At 36.6% G+C, this 13,876-nt stretch overlaps 1 protein-coding gene across 1 annotated transcript in view; it reads left to right on the top strand.

The window, feature by feature from the left end:
- Positions 1-12,525, top strand: part of LRP5 (LDL receptor related protein 5) — a 124,395-nt gene extending 111,870 nt beyond the window's left edge. The window contains exons 18-23 of the mRNA XM_026668180.2: positions 324-560; positions 2,087-2,215; positions 4,183-4,416; positions 4,986-5,125; positions 5,775-5,872; positions 7,056-12,525. Coding sequence (XP_026523965.1) covers positions 324-560; positions 2,087-2,215; positions 4,183-4,416; positions 4,986-5,125; positions 5,775-5,872; positions 7,056-7,317 — 1,100 coding nt within the window. The 3' untranslated portion in view covers positions 7,318-12,525. The remainder of the gene's footprint in view (positions 1-323; positions 561-2,086; positions 2,216-4,182; positions 4,417-4,985; positions 5,126-5,774; positions 5,873-7,055) is intronic.
- The last annotated feature ends 1,351 nt before the right edge of the window (positions 12,526-13,876 follow it).

Below are 13,876 nucleotides of genomic sequence, written 5' to 3'. Positions count from 1 at the left end.
TTTTGGAACTAGTTTTCTAGACTAAATCGCAGAATGAAATTTGTTGTCTCTTAGAGACTGACAACATTTCCAAACATAGCCTCCAAATAATAGATTACAGATTTTCAATACATTCAGGGGGTTCTGCATATTTTATGTCTTATTGTAAAGGTGGGGGAGTTGCCTTGTCTGGGCAGAGTGATTGTTCAGACTGATTGAAATAAATATCATAATGTTACAGGATCTAGTATAAGGGCCTTGCAAAGATAAAACAGTGCATTCTTTGTTATAAATTATGTAATATTTTGAAGAGTTTCATGCAGTTCTTTAAAAACTTCTTTCAGAGCCACCAACCTGTTCCCCGGATCAGTTTACATGTGCAACTGGTGAGATTGATTGCATTCCCATGGCATGGCGTTGTGATGGCTTTTCAGAATGTGATGATCAGAGTGATGAAGAAAACTGCCCCATCTGCTCAACAACCCAGTTCCAATGTGAGAAGGGGCAATGCATCGATGCACATTTGAGATGTAATGGAGAAGTTGATTGCCAAGATAAATCTGATGAATCTTATTGTGAAAGTAAGAGCTGTATACTTTATCTTATGTTAGACACATACGCATTGTTAGATTCAGCAACGAGGGAAGCAAATGGAACTATGCTTATACATATACGACTATAGATCTCAGCCTGGTCAAACAGGAGAGGTGATAGAAGGGCTGACCCAGTGCCTGGAAGCTGTCAACACCTGTATGAGAAGGGACAGTCTTAAAATGACCCCCTCCAAGACAGATTAGCTTTGAATTTCAAGGTCAAATGATGTTCACTATGAATGGAGTTGCACTCCCCTATTCAGAGATGGTTTGCAACTTGGAGGCTGGTAGGTGCGACCAAGAAAGCTTTTGTTTAATTGTATCTCATGCTCCCTCCAGTTATATTCTTTATGGTGGGGCCCTGCTTACAGCCACTTTACATAGGGCTGTCTTTGGAAACCATTGGAAGCTATAAATGATACAAAATGCAGAGTCCTAGGCAGTGATGGGTACATTCCAATATTCTTGAATGGCTCGGTTGTTTTAGGACTTGTGTTGGTTGCTGGTTGGCATCTGGATGCAATTCCAAGATTCTGGTTCTCATTTTCAAGGCCCTACATGATTCAGGACCAGATTTTCTGAGGGCCTGTCTTTTCCCACATTGATCTGCTGTCCATTAAGATCAAATGAGGGTTGGTCCTCCAGATCCTGGTCCTGTCTTGGAATGCTACTGCATCAGACCTCAGTAGCCACCATTTTATATCAAATCTTCCAGACTTTGGCATGCCTTCCCTATGGAGATATTCTCTTTCACTCCTGATTTTCAGGAGAGCAGTTACGACTCTTTTCTTTCCCCCACAAGTGCAAGGAGAGAATTTGAATTGTCTTGTACATTTTCTTCAATGTATAATTTTGATCATTTGCTTTATGGTGAATGGTTCATAAATCAAATGGGTTTTTGATGCTGTTGTTAAGGATGTTTCTTGCTCAGTTTGGAGTTATTATTAGCCACCCAGAGCCTTCCAGAAAAAGCAGCATATAAATAAAGCAAATGTAGCAAATTAATTAATCAAAAGTAACTGCCTATAGCAATAATTCATTATTGAGTTTTATTTTTGTTCTTGGTAAATAAAACACCCATTCCAAAAGTAGAATAAAACATTCTGCTTATGCACTTTTACTTGGTTGCCAGGCCATCGTTGTCACATTCCTCATAACCTACTATTCTTTCTCCCCTGCCCCTACATTTTTTAAATTGTGTCCAAATTGGGTTGTTCATCCCTGTTTTAAAGGGATTAGAGTAAACTCTACATTGACACTATGATAATTCATCCTCCCATATCTTTGGTGCTTAACGGAAGACTGAGAGTGGTTTGCATTTATGTTTTCTGCCAGATGCTTGATTTCAAAAGGACCAAGTATAATGTTTATTTGTGGTTCTTGGAGGCTTATAAAACAACTGCTGTCTTGAAGAAAGTGATGTGTTTATTATTTAGTTTATGTTTGGCTGAATTATCTTGACAGTATTAAAAATTGCTTGGTGCTTGTCTCCCATCTCATCCACCCCCTCACAGCTATTTGTCTCCAGAATCACTTTCAGTGTGCCAATGGCCAGTGTATTCTCAAAAAACAGCAGTGTGACTCCTTTCCGGACTGCATTGATGGTTCTGATGAACTTTTCTGTGACAAGACACTTTTTACCGGTAAGTTGGTATTGTAAAAGGCCTCCTATTGTTAATTATCTTTACACAATTTGTGTTGGGCGAACATTCCCAGAATTCCCAGCCAACTTACCCAACAGCTAGGAAATTCTGAAGCTTTTCAGCCCAATACAACTGGAAGCTATCAAGTTCATAAAGGCAAGTTTGGATCCAGGGATCACTGTTTATTCTCTGAGTCTAGAAAAGCAAATATAATTATTTACTATTGCCAACGCTTAATACTTCTGTCCTTGAAATGCAGTACTCTTCAATGGTGCTTTGCAGTTTTCAGAAAGCTGTCATTTTTCTTTCTTCAGATGTAGCCAAATCCACATCCTGTGAAAAAAAAACAACTGCGTAAAATAAAGCTATTATCAAAAGGTCAAAGCAGATGCAATTCCATCTTGTCCCCCTGGGCCTTCAGTGGCTGTTCAGATTGGCTTTAATCCCTGCATCATTTATGCTAACCATAAATGCCATTTTCTGACTGTAGATGGTTTGATAATAATTCTGTATTTTCAGCCCTAGGACCTCTGAATGTGTTGGGGTTGAGGGGAAAAATACTTAGAGATAGCAGCCCTCTGATGACCTGCAGAATGTTGCATTGAATTAGCTATTTTCCATTAGAGTGATTGCCATTGATAAATATGTGGCAATAGAGATCATTTTATACAGAAAAGACCCACAAGGGTCCTTGTAATAAAGTGCTACAGATTGCAAACTAGTCTAGCCTTCCCCAATTTGGTGCCTTCTAGATGCACTGGATTACAAGTCCAATTATCCTATAGTCAAGAAAAAAGACCGAAAATAATTTGGACTTATGTATTCCTTGGGTCAATTTAATATGGGAAAACCACAAGTTACCATGAGCCAGCTACCATCAAATCTGTCTAATGGAATTTGCATGGGAGTAAAATGAAGTAAACACTGAACAGTCTTTTGAACACTGAAAAGGACTATTGAAGTTATTAAGAGAACATGCATGGAATATTGATTCTATTTGAATGTTCCTTTCAATACATTAAAGCTTGGGGGCTCCTAAGTGATGTTAGATTGGTTCCAGGTTTAAGAAGACCTTTATCAATGTGTTATAGTTGGGTTGTAATCAAAGGTGACACATGGACTCTGTTAGTTGCCAAAGGTTGCTAAAGCAGACATTGTGAGACTGGAAAGTGTCGCTCTCAAACCAGGAAAGGTGATACAGTTGAGTATTCCACATCTTTCTTCCTTTGCACAGTGTTTCAGTGCAAAGGTATGTGTATGTGTCTTGCTAGTAAGCTTACTGAAAGCTTCATTTACTGTGAATTGTAAAAAGATGATAAAAGGAAGGCAACATCTGGTTTATTATACTAGAGAGCTGATACGAGATGACAGGAAAAAAAGAAATTTTATGCAGAAGGAGATGGAAGTAAACTTAATATTTATTTCTACAAACGTTAATACAAACATTTCTAATAGGCTCCTGTCCTTCATACTCTCATTATTTGCTGATCCTTCTCAACAAATGCTACCCTTTGACACTGCACACATTGTTAAAACTTCTTTTTGATGTTAATTTAAAATTAGTTGCTTTAGCCATTTGTACAGAACAATTGTGTGATTGCATGGTCATCTAGGATTGGAAGTACCAATCTGCACACAATTTGCAGTAGTGGACTATTGATAGATATAAACTTTGGAGACAAACCGGAAACCTTGGAATTGTTCCAACAGTGTTGCATTCTGTAGAGGAGAACCTTTTCAGCCAGAATCTACGACATCAAAGATGACAACTGAACTCTCCCCGACTGGTATCTCATATGTGAAAAATTACTTAGAATGTAAATCCCACCGGCCATGTCTGGGTTATGTTGTTAGTAATTGAAAATCTGTGCCAAAAAGGCCCTCTACTATTTTTATACCAACATTTGTAGGGCTGTTAAAAAGGAGGAGGTGGAGTTCTAATTTCTTTTATTTATTTATTTTTTCAGAAAAAATTAAATCTTCTGATGATTCTGGACCCCACAGTAATGCTATTGGGCCTGTGATTGGAATTATTCTTACCCTTTTTGTCATGGGAGGCATGTATTTTGTTTGCCAGCGTGTGGTTTGCCAACGTTACGCTGGGCCTAATGGACCTTTTCCACATGAATATGTCAGCGGGACCCCACACGTCCCGTTAAATTTCATTGCTCCAGGGAGTTCTCAGCATGGGACCTTTACAGGTAATAGTAACAGTGCCTCTATGAATTGCTATAATGTTCTTCAGATTTTGTTTTGTTTTTTGCTTTGCCACATGCTAAATAACAACTGGCTGTGGTTATATGATGATCTTCATTATATTGCTCCTGCTGTTGAATCTCCAGCCAAACTCCTATTTTAGAATCTTCGAAAATAGAATGAAGGGCAATATTTTGAAGTGGATTCTTGCTTTCTTTGGACTACTAGTGCTCAGAATTTGAGATCTTTTATTATTCTTTTAGCCATATCCTCTGCATGAATAGTGTGCTTTGAATAGGATTGTTTGTAGTTCTGATGAAGAACTGTATGTATTATAGGATATGTATTGCTTGTGCAAAGATCTTTTAAATTCTAATATTTAAGAAAATATTCAAGTTTGTGTATAGGAAGGAATTCCTGCATTTCAGAATTTAAAAGGATTGCATTTTTTAAAGTGATAAAACCAAGAAAGATTCTGCAGTCCAGATGTCTTTTACCACAGTAATTGCTTTGGTAAATTTCAGTGAGTATATAATTGAATCCCAGGCTATTCTTATTTCTTTTATCCATATAGGCATCTCTTGTGGAAAATCCATGATTAGCTCCATGAGCCTAATGGGTGGAAGCAGTGGTGCCCCTCTTTATGACAGAAACCATGTCACTGGAGCTTCCTCTAGTAGTTCGTCTAGTACAAAAGCCACATTTTATCCACAGGTAAGTGTTGAAAATTGTATAAGCCATGTTGCAATTATGTTTTCAGTTCCTAATAGCTCTGCTTGCAGAGCACACTTAGCTAGATAATTGTTGAGGAGGGAGGGGCAAATTTCATGCAAACATGAAATTTGAATCAAACTTAAGGAAGTTAGATTGGGCTCAAAGACCCCCAGTTTCCTCTCAGTTGGCCATGACATGTCAATAGCTGATGGGAGCTGGAGAACAGTTCTCTATTTCTCACATGTACCCAACTTGAACATTTATATCTAAGAAAATGCACCTTTGATGGCACTCCTGGAAAGGACCACGGTAACATTGTGGAGAACTGCTATCCCTGCTTATCCTGGAGTTCCAAGTTATTTCATTGAAATAAATTGCTATAAAATGTATGCTGATTCCTTAATGTAATAATTAGCAGAACATTTATTTATTTATTTATTTATATAACTCTAAATGGTGGCACATTAATAGAATGGTCCCGTTGTTTTAGGAAAACATCTTGATTTGAAACAGATTCTCATAGAATGGTCTTTTAGAATAGATTATTACCCAAAGAAAGTACAGAAGGTCCTCTTCTTCTCAGGCATCTCAAATGATTTCATAGCTCCCATTGGACATTATTAAACTATTTCATTTTACATTCACACAGATTTTGAATCCACCACCTTCACCAGCTACAGATCGCTCCCTCTATAACACAGAAATGTTTTATTCTTCAAACATTCCATCAACAACAAGATCTTACAGGTAATGGCTTTCAAAATCATTTGGCAGATTCTTTAACACTTAGGTTTTAAATATCTGTTTCTTATTCTGCTTATATAGCAGCTTTGGATAAAGAATACTTTCTTTTTCTGATAAAACTGCTCCAGTTGTCAGCTTTGTACAGCTGGAGTGGTGGAATCTTCGAACTGGAAAGTAAGGTTTCGTGATTGGGCTTAACATGGACATGCGTTTTTAGACTGCTCAGAAAAACACGAGCACCAAAGACCCCAGTATGAGGGGTCCTTGGTGCTCTCTCTACTTGGTTGTTTCATTACCTAAGCTAGGTCATCAGTTCTAGTAAGGTGTGGAGTTTACTGTCATTTTATATTCTAGTGCTGTGATGCCATAGGTGCCATAGGTGGCACGCAGAGCCATTTGTGCCAGCACACGAGCTGCAAGCAAACTTACCTCACTGCGCATGTGCGTGCCTCATAGCTGATTTTTGGCCAGTTTGAGGCCTTTTTCGGCCTCCCAAAGGCTTGAGGAAGGCTTCTGCAGGCCTCTGCAAGCTTTGTAGGCTGAAAACTAGCCCTATTTAGTCACTTCCGGTATTTTCGGAAAAACAGGAAGTGATGAAACAGGGCTAGTTTTCAGCCTTCAAAGCTTGCAGAAGCCTTCCTCAAGCCTTTTGGAGGCCAAAAATCAGCTGTGAGGCACAGTGCAGGTAAGGGGGGTGGGTGGGGGATTACGCACACATGCGTAGGGGGCGTGGGGGGGCACCTTTTGGTTGCTGGCATGTGAGCGTGCAAGTGTGCACACAATTTTTGGCACAGGAGCCCAAAAAGGTTAGCCTCTACTGTTCTAGTGGCTTGCCCTGCCTATGTGGATGGAGGTCTTAGGGGTTCTTTGATTGGGCTGTTTACTGTTAGCTTCTTTGGCAGTTCCTTGAATGGGAAATATTGTTTATTTCTTGATTGTTAGTCTGATATTAATGTGGTGTTAATCTATGCTCATTTGGGTGTTGATTGCTGTTAGGGAGGTATTTGGGGGTCATTTTGTTCCCTTTTTGGCACTCTGATGATCTTGCACCCTATGTAGATGTTGTCTATTGTCTATTGATGGCTAATTGCTGCAGATAAAAAGAAGTGGAAAGTCTCCAACTTCTGTCCTTTCCCAGCCAGCAGAATTTTTCTACAATGCTACTAATGTGTATTTTGTATTTTAGGCCTTATCTTATCAGAGGGATTGCTCCACCAACTACCCCCTGCAGCACAGATGTATGTGACAGTGACTACACCACAAGCCGGTGGAAAGCCAACAAATACTACATCGACTTAAACTCAGACTCAGATCCTTATCCACCTCCTCCTACTCCTCGCAGCCAGTACATGTCAGCAGAGGAAAGCTGCCCACCGTCTCCAGCTACCGAGCGGAGCTACTTCCACCTCTACCCCCCTCCTCCATCTCCTTGTACAGACTCTTCATGATTTTAACAGAAGGGACTTGTCTTTTTCTGTAAATATGTTTTTTAAATATGAACAAAGATTTTAAATATATATTTTATGATCTAAAATGGGGTGGGAACTTATAAAAATGTGAATAAAAACGAATGGGCCTGGGCTGTGAAAATTGTACAGCAAAGTGATATTTATGTTGATCTTTTTTAATTTAATAATCCATTCTTTTGTGCCATAATTTGCCTTTGCATTGAAGTTGCAACATTTAAATTGACCTCCAAAGGAGGTGAAAAGCAGAAAATAATATGCTTGGAACATTTTGAAATCATCTTTTGGTTCAATAAAGGGGGAATGTGCTGAGTTATTTTTAAGTAATATAAAAGGCAAGAAGTAGTATGTATGAATGAATGATGATGAAATACACACCACAAGGGAAATTCTTGTGTATGTGTGTGTGTCTGTGTGTATGGATTAATACTTGATCCTAGGTACTTAACCACAAAAATGGGCTTCCTATGCTTTATTTTATTTTATTCCATCATTCACCTTTCAAATGAGTCAGTGCATTGAAAAAGTGAACATCTAGAATACATGTTAGATTTATTACATTATTCATCATGAACGACCTCCCCAAATTAAAATTTTCATTCACTCCTATTAGACGCATCACATTTCTATTATGAGTCTTATCAATTTCAAGGTGCACTGCTTCATGTTTTCTCTTCCTCTAAAGGCCTCCAGTACAGCTCAGGAGATTTGGAGGTGAGAAGGGAAGAAAGGAGGTGGTGCTCATGATAGAAATGAAAAGTGGAAAAAAAGAATGAATCGACTTTCTGAAAGATTAAAATAGTTTAGAAAAATGAAATCCCTCAAAGTTTCTTTTTCTCTCACATCCGGTAAAAATTTATGAAAATAAAAATCTATAAAAATTAAAAACAGTTTATAAAGAGTTCACTGAATAGCAAAACTATGTGCAATCTCCAAATTGATGCATTTGGATATTTCTTGAATAGACGTCTACCGAAGCCCCTGGTTTTCTCATTTTAAAACACAACATACACTGCCACCACATTTTCCACTGGGTAAGAATCCAAATTTTACCCTCTCTAACTTCCTATATATAATATTAGAGAGAGAGAGAGCTCAGGAATAAGGATCCGCATAATCAGATAGAATTCAGTAAAATATTATTTTATTTAGAACAAACCCCAGAAAGAAAGGTGCTTTTCATCACAGGTCAGGAAGAAGAAAATGAGCAATACGTCTTGCATTGCTGACTGTGCTTGTCCTTTGGTTTGATTGCTTCACACAGAATGTTTGAAAGCTTGTAGGATTAGGAGACTGTGATGTGAACAAATAATAAAATACATTGGAAAAAAAGGGGAAAGCCAAAATTACAGTATGTTTTAACAGCTGTATAACAGCAGGTGCAGCCGGCTTTTAACAGTCATAGAATCATTGACAAAGATAAAAAATGCTGTTTTTTTACATTTACAGCTGGATTTTAGCAAGTATTTCTGGCCAAGTGTGAGGTGAGATGCCTCCAATCCCTGGCCACTTCTTCCAAGCTTATTAATAAGATGGAGGTTGATCTCTGTTATTTTGAATATGTTCCCATCAGTCTATTCCTAATTGTTTGGATATGGTGGTTTAATTCTGAGGACGTGCAATTAGGATCTTTGAGTACAGGAGAATTTTGATTTCTCAAGAAACTTGTATTTTGTAGTCATCCATGCTTTACTTTTCAAGTTTAATATGGGCGATAAAAAATAGAATTATTTGTATGCAAAAATATCCTACCTGAATACTTTGGGGAGGTCAGAGTTATTTGGGTGTATTGCTTGTGTGTCTAGCACAAAAATAATCCATAATAATGAATCTAGAGTACTCAGCTCAAAAATCACAATATTCCGTACTAATTTTAAATCATAGTAATATACTTTAAAAAAAAAACAATCCTTAGTAACTCAAATTGGGTGGGAAGGTAATAAAGCCAGCTTCTTGTAATTCTAAGATTCCATTTCTAGCTTGGTTGCAGATAAAGCTTGTACGTGTGTGTGTGCACACATACACATACATAGTTGTCAAGAGATTTGCATCCACGAATTTGTTTTATAATTGCTTTTAACCTTTTGTCTAGCATTTATAAAAAGATACCCTTTAATTCTTAACATTGCATGCTTTGATTTACCATTGCCAGGTTTTTCTTGTCTAAAATGCACTGCACATGCACTGCACAAAATTTGAATGAATAGTTTATGTTTTAAAAGCAAAGTAAACAGCTATTGGTAATATTAACCTGCTTGCTGAAAAAATTGTACTGTATTCAGTGGTGAATTGGATACTTTAAGCTATGAAAAAAATAACTAATGCTACTGATGTGAACAGAGTACTATAATACTTATGGCTAGAATATTGAATATTTTTATTTTGCTTGCTTATTGTAAATCTATGTTAATCAGGAAAATTAAATATTCTGCTTTCTTGATTAACATGTTAATGGGGAAACATCCCACCAAATTCACATAAATTATCAAAACTGTACAACTGGAGTTGTTGAAGAATTGAGTGAAGTCAGAAATACCTTACCAAGAAATAATTGTCACATTTTCATTACTTTAAATTATTTATCTCTCTGATCCATAATTTTTGCTAAAATATCTGATTTCAATAGTACTCTGGCCTATGATATTGTCCATTTCTTTTTTGACATAGGTAGGTCTCAATGAATCACATAAAAAACTACACTGTGAGCTTGGTTGTTTGGAGACAATTCATTACCAAGGAGAAAACCACATTCCCACCAACATTGGCAGGGCAAGCTATTGTATATAAACAGAAAGCAAACCCCACACTAGCACTGATGATAATATCTAGTCTGATAATGAAACATCTACAAGTAAACAATCATGCTCAGAGAGCACAAAGGACTTCACAATTCAATTAATTTCTGTTGGAAAAAAGATACAGTTTACCAAATCATGAATCTGTGCTGATATTGGTTCTAATTTTAACAAGCTAATTTGAAATGATACCATGCAAACTGTTGATAGTAATTTTGGCTTTCAAGAGCCCTTCTAATCTGGAATCATTGGCCATGTTGCCAGAGAGTTACAAATGATATCAAACTGGGGATGGCTAGCAAACTGACATGCTTTGGATCTCATTTTTTAAAGCCATTGTTTGCTTAACTGTGATTGAATAAACTACAGTTGCTAGGTTTATGCTAGGCCTGAACCAAATCATATTATGACTTAGCCCCATAAGTATGAACCCTACCTTTATATTCTAAATACAATACATGTATGTAAATGTAACTGATTGGCTTTATTAAAATTTAAGGAGCAAGTAACTTGTTCGGGTCTAGCCACAGTGCAGTGTCAAAGGTTAACTTTCTTATATTGGTTTTCCATTGGTTAATGGCTGTGTGTAGTATGTCACTATTCTAGGGAAATTGTTTTGAATATTTTAACCCTTCAAAAGTGATTATTAATCTTGTGATATGTTAAGTAGCATATCTCTTCCAGCCAGACTGGGTTTTACTGTGTAGAAAGACATCAGATTGGATGCCTAATCCATGCAACTGTTTGTTTGGGTCCACTTAGATCCATCTTCATGAACATTAATTTTTAGAATCCATAATTCACTGAAAGTAGTTATTGATCTGGACCTGAGAGTGAGCTTGCTCTTAGCAATTAGGACAACTAAGGCTTTTTGAAAGGAAATACTGGTCTTAACATACAACATACCAAAAGCCTTCATCTGAAAAGTATTTAAAGCACCTTTAGTTATGGAGCTCAGTTCCCTGGAAGTTTCCTTTGCCAATTTTAGGTGTGAATGTAAATGAGTGGGATATTGGATGGAAAGCAGAGTGTGGTGTCAAATTTAATTTGTAAAATAATATTTGTTGAAAATATTTTGTAAATAATGTAATTGAGCTATTTGCAATTAGAGGGGAAACACTCGATTTTATTAAATAATGAATAAGAACTATTGGGCCTGGATTAAAATGGAGCAAAATTAGTCTTGCCAAGCTACAAACCTGTGACTCCTCCTTTATTTTTGAGCCTACTGAGCTCAGCTAGAGGAAAAGTCAGCTAACAGCTTTTCCAACTTCTTTTTTTCCCCTCCTCAGGGCCTATTGTATATATACTTTTTGTGTTGTGGAATACATATTTCACTACTCACATTAAATCATAGATTCTTTAATAAACCATACGTGGCTGATTTTACAGAACATTAAGCTATAAACTATTATTTAACAAATCACAATGGTTCACCCACTGCAATAGATCAAACCCAATCATGTTATGGGCTATTGCAATATGTGAACTTTCCCACAGGATCTTCTTGGTCATTGCACTAAGAATGGGGGAAGCAGAATAACCAATTATGGAAAAGTGAAGAGGGGCGGAAGAACAGGAGAAGCAGTAGCTGGCTCACCCCCAGTTTGGTGGGAACATGAAAGGGGAGGATCATTGGATGCAACCTGGCAATTTACATTTTTAAGTGGGTTGTGTTTTACTGTTATATACATAACTCGGAGGGCATTCTAATTAGAAATGAAACCCAGGCTGCTTTCTTTATTGTATCTAAGTATTTTGCAGTTGCTGCTAATGTAATGTAAATGTACATGAAAATATGCAGATATTGCCAAGAATTGTTATAATAGACTCATGCTGATCTGTTTTATATTTATATTGTAAAGTGTATTCTGCAAACCTCCTAAATATTTTAGCTTTATATTCATATACCGTTTTGTAGACACAGTTTTGTCGCACAGAGAAAAAGTGCCTTTGGTCTTTTTAAACAGCCTAGCATATTGACTTGGGCAGATGATAACAAAGCCTTAAAAATGAAGCAACCTTTTACTCATTTGCTCCATTTGTTAGTTTTTCATCCAGCATGGTGTTGCAAATACGTATTGTGTTCAACTCATTCCAAGATAAGGCATTCACAAGATGGTGGGACTAAGCTTGTTTGTATATGTTAATGAAACATCACTAATTATGTGATTTTACAGAGAGTTGTGCTTGGTTTTTTTTAAAAAGAAAATATTTCAGAGAAAACTGGGAGTTTTTTACCCAGAAATTACAAAATTGGGAGTTTTAAGACACCCAATGTGCTCCTTTTCATTTCACTGTTTATATTTTATGGATGCTAAATATGCTATTGGTATAAATTTTTGTAAAATTATGTAACAAAATCTCTGTTATTAAATTAGATTAATGTACTTTCCTAAGGACTGGAATTCCATTTAATTTTTGCTACAATAATATTGATTAGCACAAGCTTTACCAAAATCATTATTTTGAATATTAATTGGGCAGCTGAAAATAGCCTTTTTTCATATTAATGTCCAATATACACTACAATATGCAAAAGCCCCTTTTCCAACAATAAAACAGAGCCCAATACTTGTTTGTCTTTTTAATTTTACTGTTGTGAAAAAAGCATATTTTTAATATTCTGGGAATCAAATATCTATATAACTTTGAGTCATACACTTTAAAAAGAAGACATTTTTGACGTTGCAACCTGTAGTTCCATGTAATCAACACTAGGCTTTTATTTTGGCTTCATTGTAAAATATCTAAACAAATGAGAATGAGGTGTGAGGTTTTAAATTTTAATTTAAATGTCTTGCTTTTAGAACTACATTTTAGCAACTTAGATCCATTGCTTTCCAGTTTTATGCTTCTGAAGTTTAGATATAATGAAAGTGTAGGAATATGCTACATAAGCAGAAAGATGTACTGAAAGTAATATTTATTCGTTTCTGGAAAATATTTTATAGCTTTTACATTCCAGTTATATACATAGACTCTCAGCAATTTGCATTGTGGTGCCCACTCCTTATATGTAACACCTAAGTTTTTGGAATCACCTCCAAATTATGAAGGATATTTGTAACGAATAGTATCCTTTGCTGCAGCTCAGAACTGATCCAGAAAATGCATTCCTTAAATTATTATTTTTTCCTTTTTTATTTTTAGTTGTGCCTGAGTCAGCAGTGACTTTTAGCAATTGCCCGGATGAGTCCCTGCAGTTTTCTTGGCAAAGTTTTTTGGAAGTGGCTTGCCATCGCCTCCTACCTGGGGCTGAGAGAATGACTGGCTCAAGGTCACCCAGATGGCTTCGTGCCTAAAGCAGGATTAGAGCTCAGTCTCCTGGTTTCTAATGTGCTGCCTTAAGCACTACGCCAAATTGCCTGCTTTAACTAACACATGGTGCTTAATTTTTCTTTGTGTACAATTAGAGTACAATTAGAACCACCAAGAAATATTTTTAAATTTTATTTATGAGATTTATATTCCACCTTTACTTGTACAACTCAAGACATACATAATATTCCTTCATACTATCTACAACAGAGGTCTCCAAACTTGGCAACTTTAAGACTTGTGGACTTCCAGAAATTGAAGTCCACAAGTCTTAAAGTTGCCAAGTTTGGGGACCCCGATATACAACAACAACTCAGGTCCACGGTCAGTCACCCAGCTTCTGTGCCTGAAGGAAGACTAGCAGTCTTTTTGTTTCACATCAAGCAAATTTAATACAATTTACTGAATATTGAACATTTTAAAAT

This window comes from Notechis scutatus, chromosome 1, assembly GCF_049901735.1.
Source record: "Notechis scutatus isolate UNSWTSFEM ecotype Mainland chromosome 1, rNotScu1.2, whole genome shotgun sequence".
NCBI lineage: Eukaryota > Metazoa > Chordata > Lepidosauria > Squamata > Elapidae > Notechis > Notechis scutatus.
This window is presented reverse-complemented; position numbering and strand designations above follow the sequence as displayed.